Source organism: Taudactylus pleione, unplaced genomic scaffold, assembly GCF_031769625.1.
Source record: "Taudactylus pleione unplaced genomic scaffold, aTauple2 ptg001518l, whole genome shotgun sequence".
Taxonomy (NCBI): domain Eukaryota; kingdom Metazoa; phylum Chordata; class Amphibia; order Anura; family Myobatrachidae; genus Taudactylus; species Taudactylus pleione.
In genome coordinates this window covers 81,157-101,681 of record NW_028285916.1, presented here as the reverse complement: position 1 = coordinate 101,681, position 20,525 = coordinate 81,157, and the positions used below count along the sequence as shown (strand labels likewise).

Here is a 20,525-nt window from a genome sequence, read left to right as displayed (position 1 = left end):
AATCTGGAATAAACAGATGCTGGGACCTGATGACCTCGCTCCGCCAGGGGAGCACATAGATATCAGTCCATTGTTAGAACAGAGGGTGGTCAATCGTTCTTCATACTTCACCACTCCTAGGGATTCCCCTTCACGGTTAGTAACTGCCTATTGCTGACTCCTCCCACTGGCACCGCTTACTTCTGGGTATGTGTGGGCACTACTGCAACACTTCCTGAGTAGTGTTGACCAATTCCCACTGGTCCCTCACCATAGACCAGTCTCTGCAGGGTAGCTGGCTAAGGACACTGGGCTAAATCCAGAACAGCCGGAGAACGGAACAGTGTTTCTCGCTATGCTGGAGGTCACAGGATACGGCTAGATGCAGCGCCTTCAGGCAAGATGTGTATTGCTCAATGTCACAGAAGATGGCAATTCCTTATCTGTACACTTAGACATGCAATTCTACTATCACACATAGTGCATTCAATATAACATGTTAAAACACATAAATTTAAAGTACATGGCGCTTAGCCTGATAATTCATATGAAGACTGCGCAGCATAACAGTTGTTTAACCCCCTTAGTGCCATGACCGCCATCTTGACCACGTGGGCCATTCTCCGACCATAGATGCCATTAACTTTTGTCAGTCTCAAGTGACAGATATGGGTTCTTCTTTTTACGTGGAAAGGTAACAATTTGTCCACGTCTGTTTGTATGTGGTAGGTAGACCGTGAACACCTGAACTATCGCCACTTAGAGATATAGTTATAGTCGTGGCTATAGAGTTGTGCCCCATCATACCAGACCATGAAGTTGGGAACTATTATAGGTCACGGTGGAGCAGATGGGTACAGATGGGCATATTTTGATACAGGGCTGAAAGGGACATTGCCTGGCTAGATGAGGTTTACAAGGGGTATACAAAAATACAATACAATAGAATACTTGTTCTTATGATAATATTCTGTTCCCTCCACAGAACAGAGAATAATACAATGTAACGCTAGAACCCAAATCCTAATGATACAGGGAGGTGCAACATGTTTCTTCTGCAGCATAAGTTGTACCAGTAGATAAACAGATCGTACGAATTGTGTCTATATACAACATTCTTCTATTTTAAAGAAACATTTGTGTTATACAAAAAAAGTGTACAGACTAATCATAGGTTACAGTATACAGAGCAGGCAGTACAGCAGACAAGGTTACAGTATACAGAGCAGGCAGTACAGCAGACAAGGTTACAGTATACAGAGCAGGCAGTACAGCAGATAAGGTTACAGTATACAGAGCAAGCAGTACAGCAGACAAGGTTACAGTATACAGAGCAGGCAGTACAGCAGATAAGGTTACAGTATACAGAGCAGGCAGTACAGCAGATAAGGTTACAGTATACAGAGCAGGCAGTACAGCAGATAAGGTTACAGTATACAGAGCAGGCAGTACAGCAGACAGGGTTACAGTATACAGAGCAGGCAGTACAGCAGACAGGGTTACAGTATACAGAGCAGGCAGTACAGCAGACAGGGTTACAGTATACAGAGCAGGCAGTACAGCAGACAAGGTTACAGTACACAGTGCAGCAGACAAGGTTACAGTATACAGAGCAGGCAGTACAGCAGATAATGTTACAGTACACAGAGCAGGCAGTACAGCAGACAAGGTTACAGTATACAGAGCAGGCAGTACAGCAGACAAGGTTACACAATATACAGAGCAGGCAGTACAGCAGACAAGGTTACAGTATACAGAGCAGGCAGTACAGCAGACAAGGTTACAGTATACAGAGCAGCAGACAAGGTTACAGTATACAGAGCAGGCAGTACAGCAGACAAGGTTACAGTATACAAAGCAGCAGACAAGGTTACAGTATACAGAGCAGGCAGTACAGCAGACAAGGTTACAGTATACAGAGTAGGCAGTACAGCAGACAAGGTTACACAATATACAGAGCAGGCAGTGCTGCAGACAAGGTTACAGTACACAGAGCAGGCAGTACAGCAGACAGGGTTACAGTATACAGAGCAGGCAGTACAGCTGATAATGTTACAGTATACAGAGCAGGCAGTACAGCAGACAAGGTTACAGTATACAGAGCAGGCAGTACAGCAGACAAGGTTACAGTATACAAAGCAGCAGACAAGGTTACAGTATACAGAGCAGGCAGTACAGCAGACAAGGTTACAGTATACAGAGCAGGCAGTACAGCAGACAAGGTTACACAATATACAGAGCAGGCAGTGCAGCAGACAAGGTTACAGTATACAGAGCAGGCAGTACAGCAGACAAGGTTACAGTATACAAAGCAGCAGACAAGGTTACAGTATACAGAGCAGGCAGTACAGCAGATAATGTTACAGTACACAGAGCAGGCAGTACAGCAGACAAGGTTACAGTATACAGAGCAGGCAGTACAGCAGACAAGGTTACACAATATACAGAGCAGGCAGTGCTGCAGACAAGGTTACAGTACATAGAGCAGGCAGTACAGCAGACAGGGTTATAGTATACAGAGCAGGCAGTACAGCTGATAAGGTTACAGTATACAGAGCAGACAGTACAGCAGACAAGGTTACAGTACACAGAGCAGACAGTACAGCAGATAAGGTTACAGTACACAGAGCAGGCAGTACAGCAGACAAGGTTACAGTATACAGAGCAGGCAGTACAGCAGACAAGGTTACAGTATACAGAGCAGGCAGTACAGCAGACAAGGTTACAGTATACAGAGCAGGCAGTACAGCAGACAAGGTTACACAATATACAGAGCAGGCAGTACAGCAGACAAGGTTACACAATATACAGAGCAGGCAGTGCAGCAGACAAGGTTACAGTATACAGAGCAGGCAGTACAGCAGACAGGGTTACAGTACACAGAGCAGACAGTACAGCTGATAATGTTACAGTATACAGAGCAGGCAGTACAGCTGATAATGTTACAGTATACAGAGCAGGCAGTACAGCAGACAAGGTTACAGTATACAGAGCAGGCAGTACAGCAGACAAGGTTACAGTATACAGAGCAGGCAGTACAGCTGATGTTACAGTACACAGAGCAGGCAGTACAGGAGACAAGGTTACAGTATACAGAGCAGGCAGTACAGCTGATGTTACAGTATACAGAGCAGGCAGTACATCAGATAATATTGCAGTGTACTGTACAGACCACTCACCTTCTCTCCGCTGGAATAGAAGAAATAGCGCAGTCGTACAATATTGCAGTGATCCAGCTTTCTCATTATTTGCAGCTCTCGGTTCTGAAAAGAAAATACACACTGTAAGGAACCAGCATTATTTCTCTTTGTATTAGTACACATGTAAACCCTCCGTGTTACATGGCAAAGTGGGATCACGGTACACATATGACACGTACATATTACACAGTAAGGAGGGATCTCTGCATCATGTGACTCCTCTATATAACACAGTAAGGAGGGATCTCTGAATCATGTGACACCTCTATATAACACAGTAAGGAGGGATCTCTGCATTATGTGACTCCTCTATATAACACAGTAAGGAGAGATCTCTGCATGTGACTCCTCTGTATAACACAGTAGGGAGGGATCTCTGCATCATGTGACTCCTCTATATAACACAGTAAGGAGGGATCTCTGCATCATGTGACACCTCTATATAACACAGTAAGGAGGGATCTCTGCATCATGCGACACCTCTATATAACACAGCAAGGAGTGATCTCTGCACCATGTGACTCCTCTATACAACAGTGTGGTCGGAGGCCGACCACACGTGATTTAATGGCTGCCAAGGCATTGAGGGGATTAACCCTCATGCCATTGCGCCATTTTTAAAAGGACAGTGTAAAAGCACACCGCACATGGTTTATAATAAACTGTATTAAAGTATATATGTATTGCTGTAATGCACTGCAGCCGATCTGCAATGCATTAGTGCATGAAGCAACGTATATTTAATAGGCTATGCACTATATGGTTTAAATGTATATTTTGTAGAGAAAATGCACTTCTTGAATATATGCCTGTATAACACATGACCAGCCTCTGTGTCTGCAGAAACTAGCAGGAGGTCTGATGAATAGGAAGACCTGTTGTGGTCAGTGAACTCTGGCTGGAAGGTTACTGTGTGAAGGTGTGAATGGTGTCATATAGCCAAACACTTCAGATACAGAACTTACTTTTGAAAGGACAATTTGTTTTTAAGAACCTTTTGGATGCCACTTCTAAAAGCTGAATGTGTTAAGGTTGGAAAATATGAGATATGGTAAGAACTTACCCTTGTTATCTCTATTTCTACGAAGTCCATAGGGTTCCACAGGATACCTTGGGGTATAGGTGTGACGTCAGTCGCAGGGCACCAAAGAGTTAAGCTTTCAGCCTCCCAGGATGCACTAGGTCCCCCTCCTATACCCCGCCCCCGGGCCAAGGCACCTCAGTTAGTTACCAAGCCATAGGCCGGAGGAGGAGAAGGAAGAGAGAGAACAAAGATCTGGACACATACAAGAATCACATTCTCACCAGAGGGAGACGGAAAACCGGTGACCAGAGCAAAGCCCATCTGCAGCACAGGTGCGACAGGGCGGGAGTCCTGTGGAACCCTATGGACTTCGTAGAAATAGAGATAACAAGGGTAAGTTCTTACCATATCTCATATTTTCTACTTCAGGGTCCATAGGGTATCCACAGGATACCTTGGGGATGTCCCAAAGCAGTATCCTTTAAGGGTGGGGACGCTCCTGTGCAGAAAGGAGAATCCGCCGCCCGAAGGAAGCATCCTGAGAGGCGAAGGTGTCAAACCTGTAATACCTCACGAAGGTATGGACAGAAGACCACGTAGCAGCCTTGCAGATCTGAACTGCCGAGGCACCACGTCGAGCTGCCCACGAAGGACCCACAGACCTAGTGGAATGAGCCTTCAGAGAAGGAGGGACCGGTAGGCCTTCATGAAGATAAGCTTCAGAAATAGCCATACGGATCCAGGCTGCCAAAGTTTGCTTTGAAGCAGGCCAACCCTTTTTACGGAAGCCATAGAGGACAAACAAAGCGTCCGACTTCCTAAACGAAGAAGTGCGGTCAACATAAGTCCTTAAGGCCCGCACAACATCCAAAGAGGCCTCACCCACGGAAAGACCCGGTGAGTTAAAGGCCGGAACAACTATTTCCTCGTTAATATGAAACTGGGAAACAACTTTGGGAAGAAACTCGGGCCGAGTGCGGAGCACTGCCCTGTTCCCATAAAAAACCAAGAAAGGGGGACTACAAGAAAGAGCCCCTAACTCAGAAACACGTCTGGCCGAAGCAATGGCCAGAAGGAAAACAGTCTTAGCTGTTAGCCATTTAAGATCCACTGAGCCCAGTGGTTCAAACGGCGGTCCTTGGAGAGCCCTCAGGACCACAGCCAAATCCCAAGGCGCCACAGGTGGAACAAAGGGCGGCTGAATGCGGAGAACACCCTGCATAAAGGTGCGCACATCCGGGATTGTAGCAATCCTACGGTGAAACCAGACAGATAGGGCCGAAACCTGTACCTTCAAAGAAGCAAGGCGAAGCCCATGATCTAGTCCCGCTTGCAGGAAGGCGAGAATCCGAGACAGACGAAACTCCCGCGGTGCATAACCTCTCGGTCGACACCACTGGAAGAACGTATGCCACACGCGATGGTATATCCTCGCGGAAGACGGTTTCCGAGCTCGTAACATGGTATGCACCACAGAGCTGGAAAACCCCCGGGACCTCAGCATGGCCGTCTCAACAGCCACGCCGTCAAAGACAGCCGAGTCAGGTCCGGGTGAAGGCAAGGACCCTGAGACAGAAGGTCCGGTCGTAGCGGCAACCGCAGAGGAATGTCCACGGACAGACCCTGAAGGTATGAGAACCAGTGCCGTCTGGGCCACGCGGGAGCTATCAACAGGAGCGTCCCTCCTTCCTGTTTGAATTTCCGGATTACCCGTGGAAGAAGGGAGACCGGAGGGAACAGGTATGCGAACCGGAACGTCCACCGGACGGACAGAGCATCCACCAGAGACGCCCCTTCGTCTCTTGTGCGAGACCCGTACACCGGCAACTTGTTGTTGTGCCGGGACGCCATGAGGTCGATTTCTGGAAGACCCCACCTGTCCACCAGTAGTTGAAAAACGTCCGGGTGCAGGGACCATTCCCCCGGATGAACGTCCTGGCGACTTAGAAAGTCCGCCTCCCAATTGAGCACTCCCGGGATGAAGACCGCTGATATGGCCGGAAGATTGCGCTCCGCCCAAACCAGGATCCGAGAGACCTCTACGAGAGCCGCCCGACTGCGAGTTCCTCCTTGCCTGTTTATGTAGGCCACGGTGGTAGCGTTGTCCGACTGGACCTGCACCGGGCGACCCTGGAGAAACCGCTGTGCCTGCTGGAGAGCATTGAAGACCGCACGGAGTTCCAAGATATTTATTGGAAGCTCCGCTTCTGTCGGCGTCCACCTGCCCTGGAACAAGTGTGGACCCGAAACTGCTCCCCAGCCCCGAAGACTGGCGTCCGTTGTCAACAGGACCCAATTTGGAACCCAGAACGGACGTCCCTTGTTGAGGTGGGTCGTCTGTAACCACCACGTAAGGGACAGGCGAACCTCCTGGGTGAGCACAATCGTCTGGGACTTCAGAGACTGAGTCAGCCCGTTCCACTTGGACAGGATCAGGTGCTGCAGAGGTCTGGAGTGAAACTGGGCGTATTCCACCATGTCGAACACCGACACCATGGAGCCCAGTAACCTCATCGCCGAGTGTAAGGACACCCGGCGGCTGTGCAGACAACTGCGCACCCTTGACTGTAAAGCAGAGATCTTGTCCTCCGTCACGAAGATCCTTTGCTGTCCCGAGTCCAATAAGGCTCCAAGATGCAGAATCCTCCGAGACGGGATTAGAGTGGACTTCTGCCAGTTGATTAGCCAGCCGTGCCGTTGCAGCAGTGCAATGGTCAGGTCCAAGTGGCGTAACAGGAGCTCTGGAGATCCTGCCACCAATAACAGGTCGTCCAAATACGGCAACATGCGGACTCCCTGCAGCCGCAGAGAAGCCGCCATGACCGCCATCACCTTGGTGAAAACACGTGGTGCTGTTGCCAGGCCAAAAGGTAACGCCCGAAACTGGAAGTGGTCGCTGCGGATTGCAAACCTGAGGAACTGTTGATGGCGCCAAAGAATAGGGACATGCAGGTAAGCGTCCTGTATGTCCAATGACACCAAGTAGTCCCCAGGTTCCAGCGCCAGAATGATGGACCGTAGGGTCTCCATCCGAAACTTCGGGACCCGCAAAGACTTGTTGAGTGCTTTGAGGTTGAGAATCGGACGATATGACCCATTGGGTTTCTGTACCAAAAATAGATTTGAATAGAAACCCTGGCCCCTCTGGGAGAATGGAACCGCCACTATAACCCCAGCCTGGAGCATAGTGTGCAATACCTTCCGCAGCTCCGTAGCCTTGTTCCGGTCTGATGGGAGACCCGTGGTGAAGAAGCGAGCCGGGGGTCTGTGCCGGAAGGAGAGGGCGTATCCGTGGGAAACCACCTCCAGAACCCAAGTGTCTGTCGTAGTGGTCGACCAACACTGGGCGAATTGTAGCAGGCGGCCTCCCACCCTGGGATCCCCCAAAGGGAGGCCCGGACCGTCAGGCCGCAGGCTTGTCATCTGGCTTGGGGGCCGGACGTCTGGTACTCCATGCCTGCTTCCGGGGCTTGACCGATTTCTTAGGGCCAGCCTGTCGAGGAAACGACTGTGGTTTGGGCCTGCCCTGGGCCCTAGATGACCGAAAGGACGATGGTCCCGAACCAGAAGGAGCAGCGGCCGACGGGAGACAAGCAGATTTGGCTGCCGCCAGCGTGGCCACAATCTTATCCAGATCCGGACCGAAGAGAACTTCTCCGGTAAACGGCAACGCTTCCAGACCTTTCTTGGAATCTGCGTCCGCCTTCCAGGATCGCAGCCACAAGGTGCGACGAGCAGCTACCGCTGCTGAAGAAATTCTAGACACCAGAGTACTAATGTCTAGAGCCGCCTCATTGATGTAGGTGGCCGAATCACGGAGATTGCCAATCAACTCCGCCTGTTCGGCCGGACAGTCGGATTCAAAAGAAGCCTCTAATGAATCCGCCCAGCGCTCCATCGCTCTGGCAACCCAGCAAATGGCCATAGCCGGCCGTGCTGCCCCCCCTGCAAGGGAATAAGCGGACTTCAGGCAGATTTCTACCTTGCGGTCCGTAGCATCCTTAAGGGAGGACATGGATGGCATCGGCAATGTGGCACTACGGACAAGACGGGTCACGTGAGAATCCACCTGTGGAGGGGATTCCCACTTAGCAAAATAATTATCCGCGAACGGATAAGCCACCGCCAGGCGTCTCTGCGGCTGGTATCTTTTGCCAGGTTGTTTCCACGCCTCCTCTAAATGGTCCACCAACTGACCCGAAAGAGGAAAGACTGTGGCATCGCCCTTCACATCTTTGAAAAAGGCATACTTAGATTTAGCCGCTGGGGGAACTTCGTCCTCAATCACCAAGGCTGTGCGGACCGCCCGAATAAGTCCAGGAATATATACTTTGGACTTAGCATCAGCGTCCTTAGTATGGAGAGGTTCCTGATCGTAAGGATCAAGAATCTCCCCATCATCAGACGTCCCTTCGTCATCCTCATAAGGAGCGGACAGAGACGCCACCGGCCTTTTATGAGGCCGCATCACAGACTCCCCTTGCAACACATCCGACAAGTGCTGTACAGAACTCGTCAGGGAGTTAACCCACGCTGGCTCCTGAGAACCCGGGAGCGGGGAAATAGGGAGACTGTGGGGTACCACCAATTGTCGTGGGAACCCCTGCATGGGTGACGACACCACAGACTGCTGGGACAAACCCCTCGGAGTAAACGCGGGCTGCGGAGCTAACTGGCCCACTAAAGCTGTTAACGCCTGAGCGAAACAAGCCCAGGGCGGCTCCTGTACCGGTGCTGTAACCATAATAGGCCGCGCCATGGACAAACACTGCCGGCAAAGGCCCTCCGCGCTACCCTCCCCGTCCGCTAACGGTACTTTGCACGTGGTACACTGTAGCCGGAGGGGAAAATCACTTTCAGACATGATGGCACCACGTATGTGACCTCTCTCACCAATTAAGTATTTAAATAGGCGAGAGACCACCCTGCAGCACCGCACCGCAAGGGCTTTAGCAGAAGAACAGGGACAGTAATAAAGCTGACAGTTTAGAGAAGAAAAGTTACAGGCAGCAGCGCTGGCACAGTCACATACAATGCAGAGAAATAACAATTCCTGCACTAACAGCGCTGATCACTCAACTACACAGACACAGGGCCTGGTAGGACACAGCGCTGCATACACAGACCTGACCACAGCGGAGGAGAGGTATGCGGGGGGACCCAGACCACGATGCTTCCGTCCAGCGCTTCCAGCAGCGTTCACCATGCGTTCTGGAGAAGATGGCCGCCGAGGAGCAGAGAGGAGGCTGGCCTGGGGGAGGAGCGCTGCCACAGGACCAGTCGGCAGCATGCAGAGAGGGCTGTGTGCAGCGGGGGAGGCGCCGGCTGTGAGACAGGGAAGGCGCGCTCCCCTGGCATGCATTTAACCCCTGGGACGCCGCAGCGCTAACGCTCTGCTGCGGTCCGCTGTCCCAGGGGGTAGTGGAAGCGCAGGTTGGACGCCTGGCTCCACGCTGCAGCCAGTCCCCAGGGAGCCCCCTGCCTGGGGACTAAGGACCATGTGATCAGCGGGGACCCACCGCGGGACCCCGCTGCTTACCTCTGTCCCCCTTGAATCCGGCCATGGTCCGGAGCATCTGGGGTCACCGCTAGCTGTGACCCCAGACGCCCACCAGCATCCCCGGATCAGTACCGGCGTTCTGGTACCGGCGGGGTGTAGGGAAGACAGCATGGACGTCAGGACTGACTGTCCATGCTGTTCATCCAGATGTGCAGCCACAGCTGCATGAAGAATAAGCTTCAGGGGCTCTTCTAGCCCCCACTCCAACAGGTGCACCCGACTCCGGCCGGGCACCAAACTAAACTGGGGTGCCTTGGCCCGGGGGCGGGGTATAGGAGGGGGACCTAGTGCATCCTGGGAGGCTGAAAGCTTAACTCTTTGGTGCCCTGCGACTGACGTCACACCTATACCCCAAGGTATCCTGTGGATACCCTATGGACCCTGAAGTAGAAAATGCCAAACTGATTGATAAGGATGAATGTAATTTACCATTTCCTGTGACATGTTATATCAACATTTTAGGAGACAGTATAATGTATGATAACTCAGTCTGTGCTGAGGAAACCAAATGTTTTTGGGTGGTATCAAGGAAATTGATTTAATTTCTGTGAAATGTAAGACGTATTTATTTATGTTTTCTGAGCTAGAATGATTGGCTAGAAGGAACACAGGGTGGATTTGCCCCCCTGTGATGTTGTGTGTAAGAATGACATAAAAAGAGGGACTGTGAGCCCTGTATGTGTACAACCCTGTAACTTCTATGAGGAGAAGAGCTGCTGATAAGATTCCTGTATGTGGTACATCTTTGAAAATCCTGTGTGGAGAATTGCTGTTTGATTTCTGTGTGATATTCCCCTTCAGGCGGAAGGGAAGGTCTTCTTTAAGACTTTGAGCAATAAACATCTTGCCTGAATTCAATTGTATCTCAATCCTGCGACCAACAGAATTGCGCAAAACGCTATTCCGTTCTCCTGCTGTTCTGGGTAAGAGCTCCGGGTCTCCAAGTTCAAGCCCTCTGCCAAGCTACCGTGCAGACCTGGTCCATTGCGAGGGATCAGGTGGGAACAGCCGACACCAAACAGGAGGTGTGTCCGCAGTTAGTCAAACGCATACGCAGCAGAAGCGGTTCCAGGTGCCTAGGCAGGAGCCTGATTGTACGTAAAAAGCGGTTCCAAATGCCGATGGTAGAGTTTGGTGGTGGCAGCATCGTTACATGCCCACGGCGCAGTGGGCGGAGTCAGTGACAGGAGGTCACTGACGGTGAGTGGGAGTCCAAAAGCGCTAACCCGTGACCAGGGCCGGCCTAGACGAAAGGCGTCCGGTCACACACAGTAGGGAGGGATCTCTGCATCATGTGACTCCTCTATATAACACAGTAAGGAGGGATCTCTGCATCATGTGACACCTCTATATAACACAGTAAGGAGGGATCTCTGCATCATGTGACACCTCTATATAACACAGTAAGGAGAGATATCTGTACACGTGAGACCTCTGTATAACACAGTAAGGAGAGATATCTGTACACGTGACACCTCTGTATAACACAGTAAGGAGGGATCTCTGCATCATGTGACACCTCTATATAAACACAGTAAGGAGGGATCTCTGCATCATGTGACACCTCTATATAACACAGTAGGGAGGGATCTCTGCATCATGTGACTCCTCTATATAACACAGTAAGGAGGGATCTCTGCATCATGTGACTCCTCTATATAACACAGTAAGGAGGGATCTCTGCATCATGTGACACCTCTATATAACACAGTAAGGAGGGATCTCTGCATCATGTGACACCTCTATATAAACACAGTAAGGAGGGATCTCTGCATCATGTGACACCTCTATATAACACAGTAAGGAGGGATCTCTGCATCATGTGACACCTCTATATAACACAGTAAGGAGGGATCTCTGCATCATGTGACTCCTCTATGTAACACAGTAAGGAGGCATCTCTGCATCATGTAAAACCTCTATATAACACAGTAAGGAGAGATCCCTGTACACATGACTCCTCCGTATTACACAGTGAGGAGGGAATCTCTGTACACGTAACCACTCCGTATTACAGTGAGTAGGGATCTCTGCATCATGTGACTCCTGTGTATAACACAGTAAGGAGAGATATATAGAGGAGTCACATGATGCAGATATCCCTCCTTACTGTGTTATATAGAGTCACATGATGCAGAGATCCCTCTTTACTGTGTTATATAGAGGAGTCACATGATGCAGATAACACAGTAAAGAGGGATCTCTGCATCATGTGACTCCTCTATATAACACAGTAAGGAGGGATCTCTGTACACACGACTCCCGTATTACACTGTAAGGAGGGATCTCTGTACACACGACTCCCGTATTACACTGTAAGGAGGGATCTCTGTACACACGACTCCCGTATTACACTGTAAGGAGGGATCTCTGCATCATGTGAAACCTCTATATAAACACAGTAAGGAGAGATCTCTGCACGTGACATCTCTATATAACAGTGAGGAGAGATCCCTGTACACGTGACCCCTTCGTATTACACAGTGAGGAGAGATCCCTGTAGGGGTCAGGGGTAAGATATGAGGCGTGTGAGATCCCTGTAGGGGGCAGGGGTAAGATATGAGGCGTGTGAGATCCCTGTAGGGGGTAGGGGTAAGATATGAGATGTGTGAGATCCCTGTAGGGGGCAGGGGTAAGATATGAGGTGTGTGAGATCCCTGTAGGGGGCAGGGGTAAGATATTAGGTGTGTGAGATCCCTGTAGGGGTAAGATATGAGATGTGTGAGATCCCTGTAGGGGGCAGGGGTAAGATATGAGGTGTGTGAGATCCCTGTAGGGGGCAGGGGTAAGATATGAGGCGTGTGAGATCCCTGTAGGGGGTAGGGGTAAGATATGAGGTGTGTGAGATCTGTGTAGGGGGCAGGGGTAAGATATGAGATGTGTGAGATCCCTGTAGGGGGCAGGGGTAAGATATGAGATGTGTGAGATCCCTGTAGGGGGCAGGGGTAAGATATGAGGTGTGTGAGATCCCTGTAGGGGGCAGGGGTAAGATATGAGGCGTGTGAGATCCCTGTAGGGGTAAGATATGAGATGTGTGAGATCCCTGTAGGGGGCAGGGGTAAGATATGAGGTGTGTGAGATCCCTGTAGGGGGCAGGGGTAAGATATGAGGCGTGTGAGATCCCTGTAGGGGGTAGGGGTAAGATATGAGGTGTGTGAGATCTGTGTAGGGGGCAGTGGTAAGATATGAGATGTGTGAGATCCCTGTAGGGGGCAGGGGTAAGATATGAGGTGTGTGAGATCCCTGTAGGGGGCAGGGGTAAGATATGAGATGTGTGAGATCCCTGTAGGGGGTAGGGGTAAGATATGAGATGTGTGAGATCCCTGTAGGGGGTAGGGGTAAGATATGAGGTGTGTGAGATCTGTGTTGGGGTAAGATATGAGATGTGTGAGATCCCTGTAGGGGGCAGGGGTAAGATATGAGGTGTGTGAGATCCCTGTAGGGGGTAGGGGTAAGATATTAGGTGTGTGAGATCCCTGTAGGGGTAAGATATGAGGTGTGTGAGATCCCTGTAGGGGGCAGGGGTAAGATATTAGGTGTGCTCAGGCAGCTGGGCAGTGTCCTCAGATGACCTCCTCTCTCAGTCAGTGTAATCCATCACATGCACAGGAGCCAGGTAACCTGAGTGTAGGCCGCGGGGCTGGGCACCAGCGTTGCGCTGTATGCAGGCTGCTACATCACGCACTGGCTGCTCTGTGCACTGATGGATAAAATAGGCAATGTAACCAGCCAGGACATTACCCGGCACAAATCCCAGCCTAATAAAACCATCTTACGTTAAAGATGCATTATGGGCGATTGGGAGCAGAGCCCAATACAAGGTATAGATAATGTTATTTACCGGAGGCACAGCAGATCATCTCACGCATAGAGCTCCCTACGGGGAGAGGTCAGGACCAAGGGGTCGCTCTCAGGCCACACATCGTACACAAAGTGATGGGGAAGCCCCAGCAAGGATTGTACACCCACCCCCAGCAGGAGAGGGATGGGCTCTGGAGCACTTACTGGGTAACAAGGTATAGTATTATATATTTATGTAGCGGGCATATTTTCCAGGATGCGGTCATAATTCCGACCGCGGGGGTTCCAGTGTCCAGAAAGCAGACACCGGGATCCAAAAGTAAGTAGGGGAGTTAGGGGAAGGGTTAGGCAGTAGGGGGAGGGTTAGGGTGTGGGGAGGGAAAGATTTGGTTTAGGCACCAGGGAGGGAGGGTTAGGGGCAGGGAGAGGTAGGATTATCCACCAATAGGTGTCGATATCCTAACCCTGCTGGGATGTCGGCGTCGGGATTCTGTCTGACAGGAACTTGAGTGCTGGCATTCACATCAGTCCCTGCCCGGAGGAGCTTACACTCTACATTGAGGTGCCAAAAAAGTCATGGGATAGATGCCCAGTATCGTGCAGGTCCCATTATCCTGCTGGAAGTACATCAAAGGCCAGTAAGCAATGCAAAGTACAGGTTACTGGTCAGTGATGTGTTCAGGCGGAGCAGCGGACACTCAACCCATGCCACGCAAACACACCCAACCCATGCCACGCAAACACACCCAACCCATGCCACGCAAACACACCCAACCCATGCCACACAAACGCACCCAATCCATGCCACGCAAACGCACCCAATCCATGCCACGCAAACGCACCCAATCCATGCCACGCAAACACACCCAATCCATGCCACGCGAGCACCCCACACCATTATGGAGCCACCTCCAGCCTGCACAGTGCCTTGCTGACAACTGGGGTACATGGCATCATGGGGTCTGGAGCACACCTGAACCCTATCAGCCCCATGGAAGCTAAAGAACGCTGCACAGACTGGCTGGATACGCGTCTGGTGCCTCCTGCAGTGAATGTGGATGTGTCGCCTATCTGTTACCACGGACAATTTTGGGCAGACACCGCTGGTCACCATCATTAAGCACCCGTGGTGGCCACTGTGCTGTCTACGGTGGGTGGTAATGCCTCCCATGAGGTATACCCGGTACACACGCGACACCGTAGATGGAGGAATGTTGAACATCCGCACAACTTCGGAAATGGAATGTCCCATTGTCGGGCACCCACTATCATGCCCCATTCAAACTCTGATAATTCAAGTTACCTTGCCATGAGGAGCCTAGACGGTATTCAACAAGTGATACAGGTCTGGGCATTTCCAAGACATCAAAGTACGGTGACACCACCTACCATTAACTGTACATACTAGTAAACTATGACTATTGCACTTCAGTATATAGTCCTCATAACATGGACAGACACACACACACACACACACACATACACACACACACACACACACACACACACACACACACACACAAATAGGGTTCAGCAACCAACTAACCTACCAGTATAAATTTGAAGTGTGTGAGAAAACCAGAGCACCCGGAATAAATCCACACAGAGACGGGGAGAACATACAAACTCCACACCCATGCTCCATGAATGTGACTTGAACTCACAAGCTCAGGGCTGTATGGCAGTAAGGATAACCACTACGCCATCCAGAGCACAACTTTATCGAATGGATGTAAAACCAGGGCGGAGACTACTAATGGAGATGCGGAGGTCTGACCAGCGCCCCAGGTTTAGCCATGTGCCTCATTCCATGAAACACAGGTCAGTGCCCCTATAGCGGTGTGTACTGTGCAGCCTAGAAGCCTTCGCAGGTCAATGCCCCCTCCCTCAGCTGCACTATTACATCTGTACACCACAAGTTCTGCATGGGGAAAAGCCGGGAGCTGGGAAATACCACTGACGGCAGCTTGGTGAGCAGGAGGATTCTGGAGGTGGCCTGCCCCTTCTTCATAAAGGTCTCTGTTCCTGGACTATATAACATGGGCATCCTTCTAAACTAGAGGAAAGGACAGTTTCAATGACTGGGCAGAAACTGATGTGAGAGGATGAGGCGGTTTAAGGTGCCCCCCATCATGAGAAACTTCTGTGCGCAGGCCGCAAATAGTCCCCAGTGTAACAATGTGGGAGAGGACTGTACTGGGGGCGGTCATCCATAGACAACACAAGGGTGAAAGAAGATCCGGCAGCCAAGCTGACCTATCAGCCGCTCACAGACGGGGGTGCTGCATTATGGTCGGAATCAATATCCACTGCTATGGCCCAGAAGAGAGTTACCGCGGGAACAGTCACATTAGTGAAGCACAAGGCAGACATATCTCCCTGCATGGACACCACAATACAGATATACTCCTGTACCAACCAGGAGCCATCCCAAAAAGGAAATCACATTCATCGGTGCAATTCTACCAGTAAACAAGCAAGACACGTGACTCACGAAACGCGTCGCTCTCATTCAGAACATACAGGGGAATCTGAAATGAAGCGCACAACCAGCAAGGTGAAAAGGTGGAATTTAATACATGGTTGATCCTAAAGAGATAAACAGGACCTGTCACTCATACCACACATCAGGGCCAGAAGCAGAAAGAGGGGTTCACCTACGTAGAGGGTCAAATGGGGAAATTAATGCGGTGCCCAAATATCGCCTGTCCATCAGAATAGATCACAGGCCCTCAGGACCTCCAACCAGTGCATGTTTTCCAGGTCTCCCCACAGAATCACAAGTGAAGTAATTATCTCCACCTGTAGATCTTTTAAAATGTGTCAGTGAGTAATGAATGCACCTGTGCTCCTACTGGGTGACCTGGAAAACGTGACCATACCGCTCGCAAGCGGGTCAATGGTGGGGTACTGCGCGCCGCGTGCATGTGCAAGCCCCGAAGCGAGAGAGAATTTCTCTCGCTCCGGGACTCACTACAAAATGGACGGCTGTCGATGTTGACTGACAGCTCGCCCCGTTTTGTAGGAGGGGAGGGGGGGGGGGGTGGCTACACAAACGGAGGCGTTCCCGAAGGAACGCCTGCCGTTTGTGGGAGGCACCACTGACATCACCAGTGATCATGAGTGATGTCAGTGGAGAGCTTCCTGCTCTGTTAGAGCAGGAAGCTCTCTGGGGCTTGCGATGGATGAGACCCTACCACAAGGGTTTCGTCGCAAGCCCCGATGGTCGCGACCATCACCTGGCCGTTCGCAAAAGCTGTGGGTGGTCACCCACAGCTTAGCGAGCGGCCAGGGGGCCGCAAAAAAAAAAAAAACGCCCTGATTCAGAGCGAGCACTCTTAAAGATGGTCCGGCTCTGACTCAGGCCCAGAGTTTGAGAACCACTGAAATAGATTAAAGATGCCCCAAATAGACATCAGCCAAAATAATGTATCAAAATATCAATGATTTCATATCTTTAGTTCTCAGACATGCGCGGGTTTCCTGCACGTCACGGTCACAGCGCTGCTCCTGTACTGCGTTAGTACTGGGAAACTGAATACCATGCAGGACACGAGTCCCCGCTACCTAACTGGCTGATCACAATTACAGCTCGTGCCCCAGCGTATTACATTAATAAAATATCAGACACTGTCTAACCTGTCAGACATTTCGCCGTTGGCTGTAGCCGTAGATTCTGTAGTCACATTACACAAACCAAAAAAGGATAATTATATGACGGGCTCTGATAAAGCAGGAATGCCATTTCCGGGGGTACATTAAATGTTGTAATCAGTCTAAAAGACAAAACAGCTAGAACCATAAAAGGAATAAAAAGTCTGAATAATACCCACCCCGAGCCAGAGGGCCCACCCCGAGCAAGGTGCGGGGGCTATAAGTCTTTAAAACGACTAAGGGCCTTTGTGCAAGGTGCTTGGGACAAATCACAGCGTACAGGTATTACAGAAGGACAATCCTTGATGAACAGAGGATACACTATCAGGACTCGTAGGCCCTCTCTTTATACAGTTCTAACACACAACACTACAGGGGGAAGCCCGCCCTGGGTCTCTCAACCAATCAAGCTAAGCGCATGCGCTGTGCATACACCCATTTAACATTGTCCCTAGTGGAAAGTGGGGAGAGGTCACTCCTCTGTGCCTGAGACCACCTGTGCGGGCAGAGAAGTGGAGGGATATTTTACCCCAATACTACACTTTTTAGGATTCTGCTGGGGGCTCCAGACACAGGGAGACAAGATCCCCAGGCAGCAGTTTCTTGGTCACAGAGTGTGATCAAAAAATTTTTCGATAAAGGTGTGAGTGCAGGACTTTGGATTAGTGTGTATATATATATATGTATATATATATTTATAGCGTTCCCGCTAGGCTGTTTTAGCGGGGCACAGCGCCATGCCCTCACAGCCCGCGGGTGCCGTTCTCACCCGCAGGACGCAGTGTCCCGCGGGACACTGAAACATGCGGTGTCGCGGTGACGTCCCGGTCACCACCGGAGAATAGACGCCGGGCGCATGCACCCGGCATCTATTCTCCCTTTCTGCAGCGCTTGGGGGCTGCCCGACATGTCCGTAAGCGCCGGGCACGCCCCCAAGTATGACGAATAGGGGACGCGTCTTATAGACACGCCCCCTTTTCATGACCACGCCCCCTTTTCGGGCGCACGCGCGCATAAGGTTCCCTATATATATATATATACACACACACACACACACACACACACACTGTGCAGGCTTTACACACCGCAGCACGGTAGCTCAGGATCTGCACATACATATCATACGCATTTATACATCACTATACTGGACCCAGCACTGGGGCATTAACCCTTCCAGTGCTGGTGGTACCAGGAGCTACTCTTGGCAGCCCTCGGTGCACTGTGGTACCGACCGTTGCCACTTTCCTTCCTGCAGCCTGTGAGGTGCTGGTCTTTTCCCCAGATGCAGAGCATTAAGGGTTGCTGGAGGGTGGTCCGGGCTGTGGTGTAACGCAGACTCAGTACATAGTTCTTGGCGCAGGCATTTTATTTGAAATTGGTGCCTAGCGCCAATTCATACTTTTAAAAATGGCGCCTAAAACCGACAGTCTGTTTGAAAATTGCACCTATCCTTATAACAATGGTGCCGCAGCACGAGGGTTAAACCATTCAGTTTATGTACACACACACTATAATAAATATATATATATATATATATATATATATATATTTGGCACATGGCAGTGAGGGTATATCTGCTCAAACCAAAGGAACAGGCGTCAGTGCTATGAAGCTAATCAGAGGCGGAGATGCAAAATGGATTCAGAGATCTGTAATCCACAAAGTTACAGATGCATGGCTGATAGTATATAAGGCTTGGGGCCATGGTCTACGCCAGTGGTCTCCAACCTGTAGCTCGCAGGCTTCATTTTGGTAGCTCACCTAGCTGCAGTACTGCAGAGTCAACTAGGAGGAAGTGACCTCTGATGTGTGCTTCCCCGTGGAATCGACGTCATGGGTGGAGCCACAGGAAAGTCAGGTGACTTCCGCAGCCGTAACAGCAATCACCTGACGTGCATCCCCGTGGTTCCACCCACAACATCTACGCTATGGCGGAGAAGGTGACTCTGCCTATATCTTTCGCTCCTCTACTGCACGCACCTCCCTGGAGCCGGTAATAACAGTGCAATGTGCCTGTGCTTACATTGTTATTTACACACTACAACAATATCACTGTAATCATTACATGCATTGTTATTTACACACTACAACAATATCACCGTAATCATTACATGCATTGTTATTTACACACTACAGCAATATCACTGTAATCATTACATGCATTGTTATTTACACACTACAACAATATCACTGTAATCATTACATGCATTGTTATTTACACACTACAACAATATCACTGTAATCATTACATGCATTGTTATTTACACAATACAACAATATCACTGTAATCATTACATGCATTGTTATTTACACACTACAACAATATCACTGTAATCATTACATGCATTGTTATTTACACACTACAGCAATATCACTGCAATCATTACATGCATTGTTATTTACACACTATAACATCACTGTAATCATTACATGCATTGTTATTTACACACTACAACATCACTGTAATCATTACATGCATTGTTATTTACACACTACAGCAATGTCACTGTAATCATTACATGCATTGTTATTTACACACTACAGCAATATCACTGTAATCATTACATGCATTGTTATTTACACACTACAACAATATCACTGTAATCATTACATGCATTGTTATTTACACACTATAACATCACTGTAATCATTACATGCATTGTTATTTACACACTACAGCAATATCACTGTAATCATTACATGCATTGTTATTTACACACTACAACAATATCACTGTAATCATTACATGCATTGTTATTTACACACTACAGCAATATCACTGTAATCATTACATGCATTGTTATTTACACACTACAACAATATCACTGTAATCATTACATGCATTGTTATTTACACACTACAGCAATATCACTGTAATCATTACATGCATTGTTATTTACACACTACAACAATATCACTGTAATCATTACATGCATTGTGATTTACACACTACAACAATATCACTGTAATCATTACATGCATTGTTATTTACACACTACAACAATATCACTGTAATCATTACATGCATTGTTATTTACACACTACAACAATATCACTGTAATCATTACATGCATTGTTATTTACACACTACAACAACATCACTGTAATCATTACATGCATTGTTATTTACACACTACAACAACATCACTGTAATCATTACATGCATTGTTATTTACACACTACAACATCACTGTAATCATTACATGCATTGTTATTTACACACTACAACAATATCACTGTAATCATTACATGCATTGTTATTTACACACTACAACAATATCACTGTAATCATTACATGCATTGTTAT

General features: G+C 49.3%; 1 protein-coding gene across 2 annotated transcripts in view; it reads right to left on the bottom strand.

Annotated features, from left to right (window-relative positions):
* The window catches only part of GSK3B (glycogen synthase kinase 3 beta), a 149,193-nt gene that overhangs the window by 47,518 nt on the left and 81,150 nt on the right, over positions 1-20,525 (bottom strand). For both annotated transcript variants that reach the window (XM_088463954.1, XM_088463955.1), the window contains exon 3: positions 3,159-3,242. In XM_088463954.1, coding sequence (XP_088320080.1) covers positions 3,159-3,242 — 84 coding nt within the window. The remainder of the gene's footprint in view (positions 1-3,158; positions 3,243-20,525) is intronic.